The 21648-nt window shown below is 40.3% G+C and overlaps 1 protein-coding gene across 2 annotated transcripts in view; it reads right to left on the reverse strand.

Moving 5' to 3' along the window:
- SLC5A8 (solute carrier family 5 member 8) overlaps positions 1-21648 on the reverse strand; it is a 29473-nt gene that overhangs the window by 4042 nt on the left and 3783 nt on the right. Inside the window, exons 3-15 of one of the 2 annotated variants that reach the window (XR_007776540.1) lie at positions 18685-18736; positions 17090-17157; positions 16068-16222; positions 14543-14683; positions 10413-10542; positions 8909-8997; positions 7466-7578; positions 6078-6145; positions 5674-5760; positions 4391-4584; positions 3111-3214; positions 2717-2822; positions 1327-1412 (exon numbers count right to left, since the gene is read on the reverse strand). Coding sequence is in view for 1 of the 2 variants with exons in the window: in XM_009086633.4 (XP_009084881.2) it covers positions 1327-1412; positions 3111-3214; positions 4391-4584; positions 5674-5760; positions 6078-6145; positions 7466-7578; positions 8909-8997; positions 10413-10542; positions 14543-14683; positions 16068-16222; positions 17090-17157; positions 18685-18736 (1287 nt within the window). In the remaining variant the exon portion in view is untranslated. The remainder of the gene's footprint in view (positions 1-1326; positions 1413-2716; positions 2823-3110; positions 3215-4390; positions 4585-5673; positions 5761-6077; positions 6146-7465; positions 7579-8908; positions 8998-10412; positions 10543-14542; positions 14684-16067; positions 16223-17089; positions 17158-18684; positions 18737-21648) is intronic. The other variant, XM_009086633.4, reaches the window with a different exon arrangement.

Below are 21648 nucleotides of genomic sequence, written 5' to 3' on the forward strand. Positions count from 1 at the left end.
AGGAAAACATGTTGGCTGCTGACAGAGCACAAATACTTACTCATTGCACTAGATGGTATTCTTCTAGGGGCATGGAAAGTTTTGTATTGCATAAGGTACTAATTGTGTAAAATTATCTTGTAACACAAAATGTTCTTGTCCTGTTAATTGGTCTGAGTGTGCAAAGTTCTAATTGCTGTTTTCATGTCTACTGACATGTCACCACCAGGTCTTTGAGCTATTGACTCCCAACCCTTCATCCTTGCTCATCCTTGTGACAGGAAGAGAAGATTAACGTACACCATGGCTTTGAGGTCACATTTTTCTTAAATAGAATGAGATATTGAGCTCTTCGTTGCAGAAAGTTGTTTAGTTAGTCCTGATTTTTTATCTCATCAATTTTTGCACTATTTGTGGTGCCAACCACTTGTTATTCTGCTCTTAGCCATATAAGAGACAGATACATAAAGAGACTTGTTTCTGACTCCAGGCATAAAAATGTATGGCTGTGGACATTAGCTTCCATGTGGGTGGTGGATTGTTTTCTTCTTTTTCAAAAGACTTCAGGGATAGCTGATCTCCACACTGACATCAGCAAATAGCATTACAATAGTATGGTAGAATATCCTTTTTTTTCACTGGTGTTCTTATCCAGAAGCTGAAATACATAGGAACATTCTAGAAGGAGTTGTAACTATTAAGGAAAAACATTTTGCAAGCTGGACTATCTTAAAGATATGATTATTGTCTAAACTACTGAACAAAGCTGAACTTGAGTGTTCAGCTGATTATATTGATTGAAAAGTGATCTGTAGTTTATTAAAAATAATAATTTCCTATTTTCCCTTCTAATGGGTGTTATTACCCAATAACATTTCCTCTTTTCTTTTTCTTAGGATGAGAGCTAGGAAATAGATACACTGACTAGAAATGTTTTTTCTCAAATAGTAGCCAAAGTTACAAAGTTACAAAAAAATTCTGGCCTTAGAGAACACACGTTCACAAACAAAGGAAGCTTTGCTGAGTCCAAGGTGCCTTGGGGCAGCTTCCCAGAGGCCAGTTAGGGAGTATTTTAGCAGAAACATGGAGAAAACTGTCCCTTTTCTCAGTTACTTCTCTGTTGTTGACTGAAGTTAAGATGCGGCAAAACTGCTTCCTTGCCTGTGGCAGCTGCCTTACTCCCACCTGCCTTGTGCTCTGCTACTGCCTTATACCAGATAGTCCTATCAGGCAGCATCAGGTAGGTGCTATTCATCCTAACTAGAAAAGTGTGAGCCAGGAAATTTGTTTGCCTTTGTCCCCTGGAGGAAAGATTGATTTCAATCAGAGATGTACAGTTACACTTACTTGCTCAGTTTCAGACCGTGAGAAGTTGGACAGGAAATCTTCCTTGGTCAGCAGGAATTTACGATCCGTGTTCTGCTTTAGTCCTCCTACAAAACAGGCAAGTTTTATTCAGCCAGCTTTACACATGCAAACCATGGGGCAGACTCCAGCTATGGGCACCAGGCCAGGCAAGCAGGACAGAGTCATGCAGCAAAAGCCATCAAGCAATCACAGACCTTAGGGATCATTTCTTTACAAAAATGTATACCCTGCTTCTCTCAAGATATAAAATGATCCCTCACCGTCTATTTCAAATGCTTTAGCTATTTCCCAGCTTCCTCAGATTCCCTATTTTGGAAAAAAAATTGAATCTGGCAATCACCAGAAAAGAATAAATCACATCTGGGACTACTCTGCCAGTCCAGGAGCTGTGGTACCAAGTGCTACCCTGAACCCTGAGCTCCAGTTCTCAGCTCCCTATCAGCAAGACTCCTCTCTCCAAACACACGAGCAACTTTTATAGTGAAGTATTTAAGGGCATCCCCAAGATGGGGGGATGAGGTCTAATGGAATGTCTGGGCATTTCAAGGCATGGAAGATTAGCTATTCTTGGGTGGGAAACAAAAGAGATGTAGGTGCTGGGAATAAGCTCTGCTTGCTACCTGAGGCTTAAATGGAATCTTGCTCCATGAGAAGCAGGGTGACATTGTGACTAGGTTAATTCTTCTGTGCTTCTAATCGTGGGCTGAGTAATTCTCATCTGGATTTAGAGAATTGTGAGGTTTTCATGTTTTGTTTCATGGCCTATAGGTAACCTGATCCCTACCAGGTAAAAAGCAAAATTTGGATTCAAGCATCACTATAGCAATGGGAAGAGCATGTGCTTAAAAGAAAGTGTGGAGCAAATCTTCTAAAAACTGAGAAGGAAAAGAAAATTAGATAAATGTAGCTTGTGCTTGATAGTGCAAGGCATAGCGAAGTTAATGGAAGTGAGTTTATCTACTGAGTTTGGAGTTTCATAGTCCTGGAGCTGTTGTGGATCAGTCTAAAAATTTGAAATCTAACAGCCTTCAAGATGAGGGCTGTTATATGAATCTGGCTGGGGATACTGGGAAAAGCTGTAAGAACAGCTGCTTTTTTGCTGTTTCTGCCATGCATGAGGTGGATGACAAGACTAATTTGCATCTGACCTGGATGCAAAAGTAGTGAGGCCATGGGCTGGAACTGAACTCCCCATTCTTACCCATGGCAAGCTGCTTTTTCCCTTTGCACAAAAGTACTGGGAAACTGAAAAAGAAGCTAAAATAGCCATGCAGAAGATCTGCAGCTCTTAGGCATGTTCTTGAGAAATATGGTGAAAAGCATGCACTCTATGGATGCAGACAACAGCCCTTGAGTGCTCTGAACTCACTCAAAGTAAAACTGCTTTTGTCCTCTAGAAGCATAGGTGTATTTCCTTGCTTGGAGTTGTTGCCATGTCCAGGGACAAGTCTTAAACCTCCAGCCCCTGCAGGCATCTAATAAAACAGGAAAGACAGGTGTCTTTTTTCTTTTTTTCCTTTTTTTAATGCCCCTTAGGTTCAAAAATATGCTGAAACTTCTTTCTCCTTAGAGATTTGTAGAACTTTTGCTGTGAGCAAAGACCAGGAGTGGGATGCAGAAGCACTGAGGGAAGGAAATTCGATTTAGGATGGTAACCTTTACACAGTGTTTGCAATAGGTTACTGGCACTTCCTGTGGCTCTCAGGACATCTTAGCTTAAAAGAGATCTGAGACACATTCAATCACAACTCTGAAACTAGTACCTGTTAGGAGGCTGATAATTATTCCCACAACTACTGTGACGAGTGTCCCAAGTGTGCTGAAGTAGAGATAAGACAAGGAATACCAGTTGTCTGCCAGGGCAGGCCTGAAATAAAGCAGAAAAAGTGTTAATCTCTCCTTTTCTGTTCCAAAAAACTTGGAAGTGCTTGTTTCCAGACAGTGTAAAAATACAGAGATACTTTTGAACCAAGCAACCTGGTAATCTTGAGCTACCTCCACACAATCACGTGTGCACTGAAAATTTGTTCCAAAATTTGCAGAACAAGTTCCTTTGTAAAGAGACAAGGCTAGCCAGTACAGTGAGGCAATGCATGAGACAGAGCAGGTAAAACAGGACAGTCCTGTCTCTGCTGTGAATCTAGTGCAGAGCTGAACACCCTAGTCATCCAGATGAAGGGATTGATTTCTTTAGCAAGGGTGATGTTATTTAAAGGAAGGGGCACAAAAGAAAACCAACAAGGAAATCAACCCCATGCAGCTCTAAACAGCCAGAAACAACAGAGCAACTGTCTTTACACCTCATTCTGCTCTCCCTGACTACATGCTCTGTTGCAACAGGTGCTTCCCAGCAGCCAGGAGCAATGCTGGAGGGCTCATGAGAGAGGTGTGGTGTATGAAACTGGATGTTGGGCAGCCAGTGTGTCAGGGTATGTCTTGATTGTACAATGCTCTAAGGTGTAAGGATTTGGAAACCCTAGAAATGTGTTTTTTCAGCTTTTTTCTGCTCCTGCTGTTCTCTGTATTGCCATTCGTGTTAAACTTAACTGTGATCATCCAGAGTAAGACATTTGGCAATTGCAAAGCAGAGGAAATCCCATATATTGTGCCCATTCTGAATGTACTGATTAGAACTATTCTGCACAGACAAGTTGCTGTAGGTAGAGCTGCTAACTGGCATTTTGCCCTTTAACTGCCAATTACTCTAATTCATGTGACAGATTGTGGAAGCTAATCTAATAACTATAAATTATATCTTTGTTTAAAACTGTGATCCACAGTAAGGCATGTCCAAGCCTTTGAACTCAAATATTGAACTGAAGCTTTTCAGATCAATAGAAATATTCACTTTGATTTCTGTTGTGGGATAACTCAGACAAACTACTTCAGTCTGAGAGGAAAAAAAAATCAGAGAAAACTGCTGCATCTCAAAGAGTGTGGAAGATAAACCAGAGAAGGATCTTTATAGTAAATACTGTTCAGATGTTTGTATTTCTTTTAAAAAAATGCATACATTGTTACTGTACTTGATGAACTCACATACCTTTCTGCACCTGATGTGCTGAAAACTGTTGTTAATGGAATTTCTGTTGATGTGAAATTTCCTGAGGATATATTACAGCCCACAGTCGAGAGAGGGAGTGGCTTGGTTCTCTCTGGAAGTGGAGGATAAATCTGAGATCCAATTCCAACCCAAAGTGAAATAATGAAGCCACTGACTAGACCCACAAATGCTCCCTGCAAAACAAAAAGTGAAACTTGGATTTACATGAAAAGCAAAAGATATTTGAAAGAAATAACAATTAGATGAGTAAGAAATAGTCAAGATAATCTAAACAGTAGTCTTCATAGCAATGAAATATATAGTTGGGAAGTGCTGGGGAGATTACTTCATTCTCCTTTGGGGAAATATGATGTTTTCTCACAGCTCCTGAACACACCTCTTTTTATTTGGCCACTAAGTCTTTGCAATCAAAGGATAACTTTGGTCTTCGTGGTATATGGGGAAATCCTGCTTTATTTGAGGCCCTCCTTGAAAAAATACAGGAGCAATTTTTCAATTTTCTCATGTGACCTGTTTTAGTGAAAAAGTCTCTCCTACATCAGATGTAGGTGGGGTTGCGGCTGAGAGCTAATATTTTTTTTTGTTGTTACTTCAGTATATATATATAAAATTTTCAACTGCAAAGAGGTAAAGATCAGTGATTAGTAAACCTGCAAATGGTAATAGTAAAATATTATACTAATATTACTATATTAATATAGTAATATAGCAATATTACTATAATAAATTAGTAAACCTGTAAATGGTAAATAGTAATCCTGCTGGACTAAACCATAAACAATATCAACAAAGTTTGTCAGTTCTTTTTTCTGATGGGAAAGGTTTTCTATCTGGAAATGATAATTTTACAATATGGAAGCACTCTGAGAATACCCCAATTTGGCGTGCAAGTGCCTAGACCCCACTTTCATGGCCTGACCCCCTTTTGCTCAGACAGGCCATAATTCTCTGACCCTAGTGGTTGTTCAGCTGTATCTTGAGATGCATTGTCCCTGCTTCTAAAACTGGTTTTAAGAAATCCTTGTCAAAGCTTCATTTTTATTCAGATTATTTCCCCCATCCAAATCTCTTCATAGGATGGAAATTCAAGTTCCTATACAGCTCTGTTTGTCCTTTCCTTGGGATAAGGAAGAAAGGGGCAAGGGGAAATGTACTCGAAGAAAGACATCTCCCTTGCTGCCCAACATTGAATTATTAGTGGAAGGAGAAGCCCAAAGTTATCAATAAATTTTGGATGAACAGGTCTTAAAATTTCTACTTACAATTCCATTTGCAAAGGAGCAGAGGATTCCCAAGGCAAACAGTCCTAAAAGGGGGCCACCAACCATGCCAAAAATGCTGAGCGCTGCCTGAGGAAGGAAGAAAGTCTGCTATCAGGTGCTGTGCAAGGAAGGTAAAGCTTCCAAAGTGACAAGAAAAGAAGATGTTCAGAAAGAATTTATGAGACTTTTTAAAGTGCTGTGTACTCAGTTGCCAGGATTTAATATATGGATGCTTAAAACACAGGTTGAGCTGTAGATCCTTAAAACATAGGCCATGGGCCTGTTCACATCAGTACCCAAGAAAGAATAAAAACTAATCCCACAATGGTCTTCAGCAATTATTTTCTTACATAATTTATTCTGGGTCATTCAACATGGCCATGAAAAATCTGTCTGGCACCTACCTGCAACAAGGCTCCCAGAAGAGATGCCACTGCAGCCATAGCAATGCAGACTCCACCATAAAACAGGCCTGTATGTGAAAGGCAGCACAATGTATAAATCTGTCAAAATTTGAAAATCACTAATGGAAAAGTTTCTGTCTAACCCAGCATGGCCCCAACATCTCCCAAATAAAAGTGCTAACACCTGGAGATTTTCTAAGAGAGCCTGAATTGGCCAAAAGGTCAGGTGTCTGTTTACATTAAGAAGAAATCACACAAACTTGACAAAATCCTCATTCTGTGAAAAGCTAAAGATTAGTTAATAAAGGTCAGCCACATGGATTAAGCATAGTGGCAATAACCCACTTGTTCATATTTCTCAGCTAATCTCCTGTGTCATTGTCCTTATTTTGAGGGAATGATTTTCACTTCTCAGCCTAAATTCTAGGAAGCAAAAGAGTAAATGCTGGCAGATCTCTGGGAGCTGGCACAGTGACAGAGAACATCCCAGGTCACCAGGACACAGTGTTTCTTTCCAGGAGCCCTAACACTGGCTTACTTGTTTTTCCCACCTCCGTCCCTGATGAGTTTCCCTGCTCTAGCAAAAGGTTAATCTCTCTATTCATTGTGAAGTGCCAGGCAACTCATGATACCACAAACAACAGTTTTGGCATAAGCATTGTTTGCAATGTTTAAGAAATTTCTCTCAGGTGACAATATTTAATTCTTGTTACCCTCCCACCAGTCTGCCCTGCTCCCTGGTTTGGGCTCCAACATGACAGCACGTTGGGACAGAGGTGTTTTCATTCTTACTACAAACACTTTCTTGGGCTACACCTGCAGCTGGTCACAGACAGTACAAGTAGCAGATGTGACAATTGTCCTTCACAGACTTAGACCATCTGCTCAGTCTGGTTCTGATTCTCTTTGAGTTACATTAAGCAGAGGAGCTAAACAGAGTGACAGTCTGAGAATATATCAGAGAAGATGTGAAATTTCTTGTTCTCTGGAATATTTTTGGGACACAAGGCTACTCCTTGCATAATAATTTTAATAAAATGTTACAAAACAGCTTCCTTTGCTTCTTATTTTTGACAGATAAAAGAAAAATAGCAGGTGTTTAAGTCAGAGATATTTGGCCTTGTAGAGTTGTGACTCAATACTGAACACAGATGCAGTGCATCTTTCCTTATTAAAGACCAAACAAGATGGTTTCCTTTTTTTCTTTAACTCACTTGTCCCCCATTTGTGTAAAACCCACAGAGCTGATCTTGTCTCCCCCAAATGTTGCACCAACATAGTCCCACTGGTGTGAATTACTTACTCCTGACATACACCAGCATAAGCAAGGTCTGAATCAAACCTTCACTTTGTAAAGCAAAAGCAGAAAAGATGTTTTCCAGACATACTCATCCCCATGGAAATCCATGACAGCTTCTTTTCAGAGAGAGATTTGAAGTGGGGCTTGATGAGGTCTTCAACAGTCACAGCAGCCAGAGCATTGATGCTGGAGGACACCGTACTACAGAAGGCAAGATTTATACAATTTTTTTTTACCTTAAAAGCTGAAATCATAGATGACAGGTAGGTTACTGGCACAGAGAAACTGCCACTGTCTAGAACAGTGCCAGAAAACTAATGTAACTGCTGCATAGGTTTAAACAACTTATTATTGCAGAGAATGCAGCTAACACCTTAGAAAAACAGTTTAAAGTAATTATCCTTGGTGAAGTCAAGGCACATACTGATGAAAAGTTGGGTTGGACCTGGAGAACTGAACAGAAATATCTATTATATATGGCTAGCTGTAAACACTACTGGTATACATGATACCTTCACATATGATCTACAGCATATATCTGGTAGGAAAAATTCCCACATCACTGTGCATTAATTTTAATGCACCCTCAGAGGAGAATTCAGATAACCTAATTATGGTCACCTAAAAATTAGGCATCTACTAATCTACATGCCTACTAAATTAGGCATCTACAAACCAAACTACTGAAGGCTCCTTGTGGGATCAGAGAAACCAGCACTCCTAAGGCACATCCAGGTGATCCTTTGTCTGAGTGTACCTTGCTCCTGCAAGCAACCAGCTTTTCTTCAGCATGTGAAACTAATATTTTGGCTGTTCCCTCTATTTATGTAGCTACAAGTATTCAGAATTTTTTTAAAAAATATTCTGGTGTCACATTCGTAAGTTTCTTCATCTCTAACTGTTTGCTATTGTTCAGAGCCTCCACTGTGACAATATTTCTTGAAGATACTCCTTGGGAAAGCTGAACAAAACCCTCCCCAGTATGGGATAGAAGGGCAACAATCTGTCTCCTGCAGTGCAAATATATAGTGGTTGTTGTCTCATGGGATTCATTCAAGACAATTGGAAGCCCAAGAACTCAAGAAAAGAGGTCTCTAGAGATCAGGGGTAAGGAAAGGCACATGGCTTTGAAGTTATGCAGGTTTTAAACTGGAAAATTAAAGATGAGCAATAGGAAATTTCCCCAACTGTAGCTATTTGGTGTAACTATCCATCCATAATACTCAAAAACTCCTATAGCAGAGGGGCTTTAAAAGCACAGTGAAGGATTTGTTAGTGTTTTACATGACATGTGGCTAATTGTTTCCTCCTGTTGTTAGTAGGGAACTCCAAACTACTTTAAGTCCTAGTACCCAAATATTGGAAACTATAGATTTTTAAGTTGCATCATCAAAGAGGTCATAGTGATTTTTTTCAAGACTAGAAATCAGCTAGATGAAGAAATAAGTACAAAAGTTTTGGTATAATTACAACTTTAGCTCCAATAAAAATGGGAAAAGAAAAGGTAGAAGTTTCCAGAGTATTAAATTACCTTAATGTCCCACTGTAGGCACTAGCCACAAAAAGTCCCGGCACTCCTGGGAAATCCCGCATGATATCCAGCACTAGGTATGGCATTAGCTGAAAAATTCATATCAAGAAGTATTACCATCTTGCCCTAATTTTTCACTGTTTTGTTTTTTACAGTCTTTTCACTGGCGTTCTGTCTAGCTGTTCTAATTTTTAATGCTCTATCTTGCTCTGTGTATTGATTATTTTACAGAGAAAACCAACCCTAAAGTGTCCACTAGAGCTACAGAGATTCTGTTGAGACCACCTAGCTGGGGTGCCATGCCCTCAGGACCTTGTTTTCCAGTGACAATTGTAGAGGAAGCTAGGGCTGGGCAGCAGGTGGTCTGTACTGCACATCACTCCCTTGGGGGGACTGGGTGCCACAGATGCTTTTTCTGCTGTTGACTCCACAAAAAGGGGTTCATATACAGTCCAATAAACTCAGATATTGGTACCTGAGATCAATTTCAATATAGGAAACTGCCATTCTTTTTACATTTGCAAGATCTGAATGCTGGACAGAGAGAGGAATTTTAAGATTTCCTTCCTGTGAACCTTTTTTTTTTCACAGAGAAGTTGATATTTTTAGTATCTTGCTTCCAGCTTCTACCAAATGAATTTGACTGACTGGAAAAACTTTAGTTCCGTCCAGTTTCCACCTTGTCTCTTATTTTATTCTACTCTTAAAGACCAAGTGGTCCTGCCTCAGGTGCTCCATGGTCTGTGCTCTTCTCCTGCCTTTCCAGCTACTGTCTATTGGAGCATTATCCAGAGCCTGTGATTGTCTTAGGCTTAAATACACAAATAAAACTTATTTGATTTCCTTGGGCCCTGGCTCTGGCCAGTCTATGGGCTGCCAAGAACTCTTGCTCCTCAGGTAAACCTGCTGCTCCAGGTCTATTTGGGGAGAAGTCATTATCAGTGGTGAGGTGGCTCCTCTGCAGCACAGTCTGATTGCCCATATCTCCTCTGAAGGAGGGAAGGATTCATAATCACTAGCAAAGAGCTGCCTGCTGATAGCCTTCCTCCAGTGTGTGCTCTGGGCATAAGTATGGTTTGAATCTGAGAAGGGTTTTGCCTTCATCAGCCCAAGGGAATTTGGGTTGGATGACACAAAGCAGTGCATCAGGACCCACAGTCACTCACAAGGGCATTGCTGCTCTCTTCCCCTCAAAGAAGAAACTGCTTTCTCTTCAAAGCAGTTTCATGTAATGCTGGCACTCCTGAACCCATTTTGAGTGAAAAACCCACACATTTGCAGAGGTGGGTGTACTGAGAGCTCTCCACATTGCAGCTCTCCCTGCTGCCCACCTTACCAAGTGCTGAGGGATTTGCAGCTCCAGGAACGCAGTCTCAGCCTGACACAGGATTCCATCATGTCACTATTTCCACCCCCCTGACTCTTGAACGGCCTTTGTCTGGTTATTATGGCTGCAGAGGAAGGATACCCTTCCACCACCTTCCCCCGAGATTTGGGGCCATACCTGGTCCAGTGCCGACACCTGGTTGGCTGTCCATGGGTCACAGTCTTTGTAGATGGAGTAGAGGGCCAGTCCACACAGTGTGGCACAGACCAGGATTGCCCAGAGTCCCACCAGGTTGATGTAGAGGGATCTGCACCAAGACACATGGAAACAGCATGTTAGAGCTCAACATCCCACAAAGGCCCTGCTGGGGCCAAGCAAGGAAGAGCTCACGCCTGCACCGAGCTGACCCCCTGGTCAGCAGCTGCTGCCAGCAAGGGAGCCACCATATGGCTCCCAGCACTTCACCTGGAGAGAGACCACATTTCTACGTGAACACATGACACTTCTGGTTTTGGTGTCACAGTCTGAGCGCTTGTCCCCTGGCAATGGAGATGATGGGAGCGATAGAGCAATCCCACATTTCATCATGCGTACGAGTTGTTCATTGCAAGCAGCAGGCCAGAGGATGCTCTTTCCCCCATGCCACACCCCTTGACAAACCCCAAGCAGATTTGTAAGGCGGGGTGCCCCAGATCCAAGTGTTGGGTACCTTATAGTCAGCACCAGCATTCTTTTGCCTCTGGAGCTGTAGTATCATGCTTACACAATGCTGGAGTTGTCCTTGTAAAGCTACAAATCCCCCATTTCCTCCTGCCACAGTCTCTGTGCGAAGCAGCGATGAGAAACTGGGGCCTGGAACCTGGTCTGGAGCTGCCTCTGGCTGCCACTTCCAGAGAGTAGGGATTCTCAACAAGCCCAGAGCTTCCCCTTCAGTAACTAAAAATCTTGGAGTCTGGTATCATCCAGAAACTCCTTCACCTCCCCACGTCCTGACGCAATCTTCAGCTTCAGACAATGGTGAGACCAGACATGTTTTCATCAGACAACAATTCTGCCTTTGCCACACAACAGGCAGCTTCTACTGGCAGTGAAAAACACATTGCTCTCCTTGCTCAGTGAAAGCTTTTGCTTTCCATCTAAGTCTCTGGTTTTCTCAAATGTTTCTAAGCTCTTGATGACTCCAGGGTCACAAATCTCTTGGTATCTCCAGGGTCACAAAGTTCTTCTCACCTAGAGTGGTAATTTCAAGCAAACATACCCACTGGGAACAAGGCCTTGAAAAACAACGTTCCTTTCCAGCAGTTGCCTCCTGGTTATCAGTGTATCACTGATAGTGATTTAACTTCCTGACAGATCACATACCCTGGACTTGTGCCAATTAATAAAACCTCCTCTGGGAGGACATTTGGTTTCTGTGAAAATATATTCATGCTTGCAATGCTTCAAGAGGCCTTTTAGTGCTTTTGGTTCCCAGGAAAGTAAGGGGAAACAGCCTTTGTATTTCTATAGAGGACCAGCAGGATGAACAAAGAACTAAACCTAACTTTATAACCCTTGTTAGACATTGAAGTGGACATTTTCAGAAACGGATAAGGTAGATTAACTAATTGAACTATCAGTTTTATACAATAGAAAAGTTATTGGCAAGCACAATTCAAACTCTTAGAAAAGACCTATATAAATAAAAGCTGATTTATGTTTAGTAGGGGAAACTCTACATTTTTGCCTTGTATTTGCAATTAGGGGGTGGTCTAAACACACAATCAACAGCACTTTAAATTTCTCTCTAAACTAATTCAGTAAAAATGAAGCAGTCCTCTTCTCATAGATGCTTACATATTGATTGGATGTCTTGCATCCACTTAGCTGAAGCCATTCCTGCACTGGCATAATCTATCTTGATATACAACACCCAGAAACTGATTTAGCACAAAATTTAACCAATGAGTAAAATCAATCCAATTCATTTGAAAAGATGTAATAGAAGAATAAGCCTAGAGCCTGTAGTCAAGATTAGAAAGTCAAGAGAAACACACAGAAGCAAAATAAATTGTCTTGTTTTTAAGCAATTCTTGTCTATAAACTGCGTCAGTGTTTGACAGAGAGCTTTTTTTTTTTCCTTCTGATTTACATCCCAGCTCATGGTACACCCTATGACTAAGCACTGGAGAATAATTATTGTAGCACTGTTGGAGGGAGGTGTTTCCATTAATTCTGTGTGAGTAACATGGGGTGGAGTTTGGGTGAAGTAGGCATTTTGACTGCAGAAAGCTTATTTTCAATTGTTTGTTTCAGTTTGTTTCTAAGAATTTAGCACTGAAATATGCCAGCTGATGACCTTGAAAGGAGAGAAAAATGTGTTAGGAGCCCATATTTTTCTGACAGTGTAGCTCTCCTGCTCTGAGTGCCTCTTATCATTCAGATATAAGCATTATGTTCAATTTGCCTAGTGATTGTTCAAAGATGACAGAATGTGCTCCTACCTACTAGTGTTCCTTGAATGGGGTGAAATCCTTTCCCACAGCCTGAGAAAATTCCTGTTCTTGTGCCACTGTTAAAGGCCTTCCCAAAACCTGCATGTTGGAATCTGTGAAGGAATTATTTTCTGAGCTCTGATTTGTTACTGTGCTGTCTCTTAAAAACCTTTACAGTAAATGGCACGGGGGTAAAAAACCCTATTACTTTGACCTGATGACATTTTGCACTTCTGTGTACAGATTAAATGACAATAAGAGGTACAGGCCAGCAATGTGACCTGCCAAATGTGTTTAATTACACTTGAATATGAACTAGATAGTCACCACAGAATAGCAGTGTTTATAGTTGTGACAAGCTGCAACTATTATGCAAAATGATTTCTCCATGCAGAGCAAATGTCTTGCACAAGTGAGGCACAAGCAAGATGCCACAGAATCCAACCACCCATGCCAGCAGGACAGGGCTTTGCTGATTAAGGCTCAGCAACCATTAATATGAGAGCCTAAATTCCATCCAACCCCCTACAGAACCAGATATCTTCCAGCCCTGGCAAAAGCTGCTGCAACAGCTCACAAAAACTACCCTGAGGCTGCCATGGTGTCAGATTCCCTCTGGTCACACTCTTCTTCTGAGACACTCTGGAGGTGTCTCTGCTCTCAAAGAGTGTAGGGAGGGCCCAAGAGAGGGGCACAGCCCTAAGTGGAGCAGGTGCTGGGAGGAACAGCCTGACTGGCACACAAATCAGGCACAATATGTGTGTCTGTTCTCCCATACACAGTCATTCCAGGGAGATGTGGGGTGTGCCTCCTGCCTCTGCAGTGCTGAGAACCTAGAACCCAGCCATGTGCCACAGACTGCAGAGAAGTGACCTGGTATGCTGGAGATGTGTCAGGGAATGCTGGATGTGTACCAGATAATGAGCATCAGCTCATTCCTGTCTGCAGCACAAATGGCTGAAAAGTAGATTTTCTTTACTGATATAAACAAAATATTTCAGTTGTAAATGGTGCATGATTTTGTGGTATTCTGCTAGCTTATAAAGTGAAAGCCTTCACAAAGCTTCTTCTCCTCTACGCCACTGTACCACAGAATGACTGAATGTACAGGGACTATAGTCATGATGTGTATTTCTACATTTCTTCTATAACTTATTTTCATGAGATCACTAGTAATTCTTAAATCCTGAGCTGTGAACTAATGGAATGGTTCTAAAGATAAAGATAACAGAGCTAGCAAATATACTCCATTCTAGAGTAAAGGCTCATCAGAAAAGTTTACACTCAAGGAAAACATAACCCTCTGCCAGTTTCTACAGTTAATTCCTTAAAAATATGTCATGATTATTATGAACACAAAATAAACAATTGCTCAGCAATTTTATCACTGAATAAGTCATTTCTGGATTTCCTCACACTTTCATTGTTAGGGGAAAATATTTCATTCTTTAGTTATGCAATATCCCCACACAATGATTTAGGTTTCATAGAGCAGCAATTGAAGATACTGTCTTGATATGACTTCAGCATAAGTACTACAATATTTGGTCTTTAAGTTGCACATAAACTTACTGCAGCTATTTTTATATGAGAATACTGGTGCAGTGAAAAATTCAGGCACAAAGTTCAGTGTTACAGCAAACACATGTAGTTCATATACCAGTAATTACTGTGCCACATTTCTTCTACCTGGTCCACAAGACAGAAGGCAAAAGACGCTAGCCTTTATAAATGGAATTTATACAGACAAAATACCCACTCATTCCTTAAAAAAAAATCAATTATGAAGAACAGCCACTGTTAAATTCAGAGAGTAAGTGCAGACAGACTTACAATTTTGCATGGAATCTGTTTTTGCATGCGATGTATCTCTGGACTTGAGACTGGTTAACCCCGTATATACCAGTCCATGTGAAAGTCCCACCTATAACAATCGTCCAGAAGGTGTGCCTTTGCAAAGGATTGGGATCAAAGCTACAATGAAGGAAAAAGAGAAAGCAAATTCAGAATATGAAAGTCTTCTTAATATGTAAAAACCTTAATGCTTAGAAGAAATAATTTCTCCATGCTTGTTCTAATACAAACTTTCTTAATTTGGCCAGATTTTGAACATTAAGTTGCTCTAACTTTACGTGAAGTCATAGAAAGCAAATTTTAAAACTCAGAGCTGACATTCTGAGCCAGTGAAACCCTCTGAACTGTCCAAAGGTGAAGCTGGAGAGCTTTCTTTTCCTGTAAACTACAGTCTTATGTAAAGTTGTATGACGCTTGTGATGGTTGTGGTGAAACGATGCTGCAGTAAAAAGTGTAATGTGCCTGCTTATCTAGAGGGACATCAGTCTAACACCAGTATAAAGGTGTGTTTACAATCCCAGCCTTTGTGGACAGAGCCTCTATAAAACATTTTGCTGCTTTACCTCTAACTAAACAGCAGATTTTAGGTGGCCATGAACAATTATTATTTTTAAACCAAACTTTAATATAGCAACGAATTATATTTATCTTGGTGCATGCTGTAGTATTATTTAACCTCTTACAACCTCTACTCCTTTTCTTTTTCCATCTGTGAACTCAGTGATTGGGAGAAGAATTAATGCAGTGCAACCACTGCAAATGAGCCAAACAGATTGAAATAAATTACTGTTAATAAGTAGAATAAATTACCCACAGATTAATTACTTACTGAAGAATTTGGTGAAGAATTTTACAGAATAACCTGTTTAATATTGTGAACTTATCACAATACTTGTCATACTGAACTTTCACTAAGAGCACTGGATGAAGGTTCTTAGAAGAATCTTGTATTCATCAAAGGTACAATAACTTTTTTACTTGAAATTGTCTTTGATTCAACATTGTCAGACTGAATACTCTTGAACTTTTAAAGTGATATTTTTAGGCTAAGATTACTTACAATAATGGAGGGTAAAATACAATTAAAACTACTTCTACTTTTTCTTTCAGGAAAACAAATCTTCCCTTTTCCAGATTAGGCAAAAATTATTATTTTCCCATTTGTTTTGGTCCAGTCACTGAAATGCCAAATCAGCTACTTGCAAATTGCAATTATAAATACAAATGTGCTCTCCTATTCACCATTCTCTTTCAGTGGAATTCCAAATGAATCCTTAAAATACCTACTTGACAAAGTAAAAAGGTTTCTCTCTTTCCAGGATTTTGCATGGAGTAAAACCTAAAAAATATCCTTCAAACTAGGTAAGCTTGTTTAAAAATATACAGAAACTGGGTCACAACTTCTGCAGTCCTCCTCCTGCAGTAGCAGTTTAATTTCACAGTTAGTCACATGAGCTCTATTTGTAGGAATAGAGAGGCACAGCCTCTGCTAGTACAAACTCACTCCCAGAAGTTTAATCTTCCTCCATGGTAGGAATCATTCACAATGCGTCCAATTCCCTCCTGAACCACCACAGCTCGTATAATCACAGATGAAAATCCAGCAACCATGATTCCAACCTGGAAAACATCTGTCCACACCACTGCCTTCAGACCACCCTGCAAGAGGAAGAGCATGTATCAGGTACAACAAGGCAGCAGCACTCCTGCTTTGCACTCACATTTAACTGACAGAAGCATTGCCATCTGTGTTATGGGTAATAGATTAATTTAATCTCCATCTTTAATGGAACTAATTTTGTACTGATGTCTTTAGGAATTGTATTCTGGAAGATATTCAGGGCACCCTGACCCTTTTTTGAAGCTCACAGGAATTTACTTTGGCCATATACATAGTTTAATCCAGTATTTCCTTCACCACATAACCTGATTCAGAAGTTTGTTTCAAAAGATAGATTTTCAGACAGTGTTCGTCTTATTTTATATAAGTAAGTACCACTAACTCCAGAAGGTATACCATTCATCTGAACAAAAATAAACATTATTTAATCCACCATATGCAAATAAATTTGTCACTGAGGTTCCATTTCATCATTTCACCTAGACACTTGGTCAATTAGTGCTGAATTAAAGACCAATCTGTTCATGTGGCATGCTATTTTCAGTGGCTCTATTCAATAACACACAAGACAGTTACAGTTGTGGTGTTTGACAAATTGCACAGCAAAACCCTACTAGATCAGAAGAAAAATCATAGGAGAATTTTTAGAAAGTGAAATCTACCTTTTAGCTATTCTTTCAGCAACAACAGAAATTTGAGTGTATCATAACCCTCACAAAAAATATTTCAGTTGCATAGAGCCTGCCTATGCCTTCAGAGAGATCCCTGAATGAATATGATCCTGTGGCTCCACCTGTAAAATGTAATTCCATGGAGTAACCTGATTATTAGGCTTCTTTTTAATAAATTCCATATTTGATGTGAGTGAAAGGAACCGATTTTTCTCAACTGAAGGGCCCACGTACCAGTGTGCAGTAGAATGTGCAGACCACGCCAGTCGCCACCACTGCGCCCCACAAGTCGAAGCCAGTGACTGAAAGAGGGAAAAAGCACCAGTGTGAAGGAGGCACTGGGAACAAAACACTGAAGGCCAATTATTGGAAAAAGCTAGAAATAAATTAAATACAAAAGTAGGAGGTATAAATGGCAATGAAAAGCTTAGTGCGTCTAAACCATGGGATTCACCTTAACCAGTTCTAAAACTGAAACAGTTGCTACAGATTTGGAAACTGCTAAAAAGTTGAGATTTATTTCAGGATAAAAAATAAGGAAGCTATTGCTTCCTTATTATAATGTGAGCACTCCCAAACAGCATGTCCAATATGTCCCAACTCAGGAAGGTTTTAAAATACATGTCCTTCCTTGAAACACCTGTGTAGTTGCTACCGAGCCCTTAGGCAGTGATGTAAGCAAGTGAACAGTTTGGGGGATCCCCACAGTGATAAGTTTGTTCAAGCATTGTCTGGAATAAATGTGTCAGAGTAAAAGCCTTTCCTTAAATCTTCCTTCTCTTAAGGATTACAAGTTCCTGCTATACAGCACTGTGCTGTGGCTGACATACAGGTTGTCACTGCCCCAGCTTGGCATGCTCACCTGCTGCCAGGCAGGGCCTCGGGAGCTCCCTGACAGAGAGCTCAGGCTAATGAGAAACACTGAAACAAAACTAGTGAAAAACATAAGTTACAATAATTAGAAGCCAGCTAAGTCATAGCTTGGTTTAGCATGTATTTGCAAGGCAAATATAAATATCAAAGACACAAAACCTGTGGAACTTATACACTGGAGGTAACCTGTAGAGAGCGAGTTGGGTTTTTTCTTCCTTTTTGTTCAATGAACAGGGCAAAAAAAAACATTTAATGAGCAGAACAACTGTGACTTGATTCTAGCCAAAATGATTCATTTTTTATTAGCATTTTGTTATTCCCTTTTCTTACCAAATGAACAAAATTAATGGTGACAGATTAGAAGTTTAATATGGCTCTTTAGAAAAGCTTTTGCTCTTTTAGAAATGAATGTGGCTCATTTTCAAATCAAAGAGTCATTGTGAAGTAGAAAATGGAAATATTTAACTTTGTAAATATCACAATAAACATCTTAAGTTAACAATCTCTTTGCTGTTGATTTGGTTTTCCTGCAAAAAGGACAGACCCCATTAAATGGTTCCAGGAAGCCCAAAATCATATTTACTTTTGCCTTGCTCTCATCTTGAAGAAAAGCCCTTAACCAGAGGAATTAAATTTGTCTTTACTGCCTGCATTGCCTTAAAAATTTACTTAAGCCTTCTCAACTTTTCTGAGTAAGCCATTATCGACAGGTATTGCATCAGAGGTTGAGTAAATGAGAGCTAGTATTCCCAAAAATCTCTTCTGTAATTCCTTACAGGCAGGGATTAAGGGGATTACAAATTAGGATTACAGAGTTCCCATTAAAAGACTTCACAGTCAAGCCCTGAGCTATATTTTTATGTGTTGCATTACCAAAAAAAAACCCCTACCATACCAATACTACATGAAGAAGAAATTATATCAGTAGAGGAACAGTTGCAGCATACTCATTTTACCTTGATTTAGTGCTAAAGCTGGAGCATAAATGACAATACCAGTGTATAAAGTCTAGAGAGGGGAAAAAAAAAGGAAAGATCAAAATAAATGTAAATTCCTGGAAAGGTGATAACTTTCTGACATGATTTCTTTTCAGCTATCTATGTAGTCTATATTTCCTAAACTCATAATTGTTGACAAATAATTCCAATTAGAAAACAAATGTCTGAGGCTATTAAGCTCTACAATCTCATCTTCTAGTGTTCTTAAAACAAATACCAAGGACTCTTAAATATAAAATCCATCTTCATCTTCTCCTGCCTTTTATAATTAACTTATTCTATTCCTTTAAAACTGCAAAGGAAACAAGAGCAAAAGGAAGTTAATGAGGTTTACACATGGTTTGTCAAGGAATCTATTACTATCATTTTCTCAGTCTTGAGATCAATATGCTTTTCAGTATCCAGCTATAATTCATGTGAATAAGAATACAAAATATGACATTAGTTAGTCCTTACAGATAGTGTTACAAGGAATTATAACCCTCAGCCTGTAAAACAAAGCCATACATTATATTTTCAACCACAGTAAAGATACAGACAAATCAAGGAGCTACTCCATCTACCTTTGTGAGCACAATGGGATTCATACACTGATATCCTCAATTATTTTGTATATGGTTTTAAATCCTGTTTGCTTCTTTATCACTGTTATTACTGCCACAAGTTCAGCTGTGACATGGGTCAGGAGAATGCAGCTTCCAACATGCTGATAACTTCTGTGAAGGTCAGCAATCTCGATTCAAAGCATCTGGATCACCAATAGGTCATGAGCTGACGTGCATCAGCTTTCCATGGTTGGACTCTTCTGACTTTCTGATTTACAGGGATGGGATTTGGGCATGGAAAAACAGCAGAATCAGACGTGATCCAGGATTCAGCCAGCTTCTGTCCTTCCTGCAAGTGTCCACCCTAGGCACAGGTGGCAAACTAGAGCAGGATTGCTAACCACTGAACTACTTGCCATGGCTTTTGAGCAGATCAAAGCCAGTCCCCGAGGTGGAGCTCTACCACATGGCCAGTGGCTATGCTGGGACAAAGGCAAGAGGTGATGGGAATGAGCAGCTCTCTACCTGTCTGAGGAAATTGGTGGGGAGAAGCTTCTTCACCCAGCCTAACCTAATTGCCCTGACCCCCTGCCGCACACCTGCTAGAAACACATGCCAGAAAGGATAGGGGGACCATTGGGGAAACAGTTATTCCTACCTGTGTGCTACATTCTGCCACTGTGTGTGCATGCTTGTTTCTCTCAGTGCCACGAGTCCTCTCTAGATTTTCATATATAGCTGGCATTACAAGAAAGCTGCCAGTCCTGATTAGTCCTTGGTGAATATCTCCTAAAACTACCTATACCACCTTCCAGACAGCTCCTGACACCTGTCTAGCCCAGTCAGTGTTTGACTTGCTGTCCATACTGTGGCTGTCAGCATGTGCTGATGAAACATAGAATCATAGAATGCTTTGTGTGGGAATGGTCCTTTAAAGAACATCTAGTCCAATGCCCCTGCCATGGACAGGCACACCTTGCAGTAGATCAAAACTCATAGCCCCATCCAGCCTGACTTTGAACACTTCCAGGGATGGGCCATTGCACTTCTTCCCCAGACTACCTGGTCCAGTATCCCACTATCCTTGTTGCAAATAAATTCTTCTTTCTATCCACTCAAAATCTACCTTCTCTCAGTTTAAAACTATTATACCTTGTCCTGTCACCACAGGCCTTGGTAAAGTCTCTCTCCACCTTTCTCATAAGCCCCCTTTCAAGGCTGCAATAAGGTCTACTCACAGCCTTCTCTTCTCCAAGTTTAGCAATTAATCCAAACATTCTCAGCCTTTCTGCACAGGAGAGGTGTTCCACCCCCAAGACCATTTTTGTGCTCATCCTCTGGACCCTCTCTGAGAGGTTCATGTTTTTCTTGTGCTGGGAACCCCACAGTCAGATGCAGTACTTCAGGTGGGGTCACACAAGAGTGGAGTAGACAGGGAGAATCACCTCCCTCAAACTGCTGGCCACAATTCTTTTGGTGAAGGACAGAACTGGCTTTCTGGACTGTGACCAGACTTTCTGGCTCGGTCAGATTTTTCATCCACCAGTATCTCCAAGTTCTCTTCTGCAAGGCTGCTCCCAATCAGTTCATCCTTCAATCTATACTGATTTTTGTGATTGCCCCAGTCCATGTGCAGGACCTTGCACACGGGTTTGTTAAACTTTATGGGGCCACTCCTCGAGTCTGTCAAAGTCCCTCTGGATGGTGTCCTTTCCCTTTAGCAAATCAGCTGCACCACTGAGCACAGTGTCATCCACAAACTTGCTGAGGGTGAGCCCATTCTCACTATCTATGTCATTAATGAAGGAATTAAATAGTATTGGTTCCAGTACATACAGCACTCATTGCTGGTTCCCATCGGAATACGTAGCTGTTGACTGCAATGATTTGGATGCAATCATCAAGTTTTGGTTTTTTTCTCCTTCTAACAGTCCATCAGTCAAACTCGAACCTCTTCAAGCCTTTTAATTCAAGGGATTCAGCATGAGAACTTGTGGCTTTCTTATACACAGTGAGTAAGTGCCAGAAGCCTTGAATCATCAGAAATTAAAATTTGTCACAACTACGATCACATTTTTGTGTCAATTTAAATAGGACTGATACAATCTTTCTGCTTCTTCAGTAGGTTTTTTTTTTGGTTGTATTATTATAAATACTTTTCTTTACCTTATTTTAAGTATTAATATTCACAGAAGAGTTAAAATTGCACCATTAAAATCTTGGGAGGTTTTCTTTCCTCACTAGTATTTAATTTATTCAGGTTAAATTGTAAGTGCTTGTCAGAGAAAGCCACATATAGATCTTTGGTTAATTTCCTTGAGCACATATTTAAGTTGCATAGAATTATTTTTTTCATCTTTGCAGGCAAAGATTATGC

The sequence above is a fragment of the Serinus canaria genome, chromosome 1A (assembly GCF_022539315.1).
Source record: "Serinus canaria isolate serCan28SL12 chromosome 1A, serCan2020, whole genome shotgun sequence".
NCBI classification, from domain to species: domain Eukaryota; kingdom Metazoa; phylum Chordata; class Aves; order Passeriformes; family Fringillidae; genus Serinus; species Serinus canaria.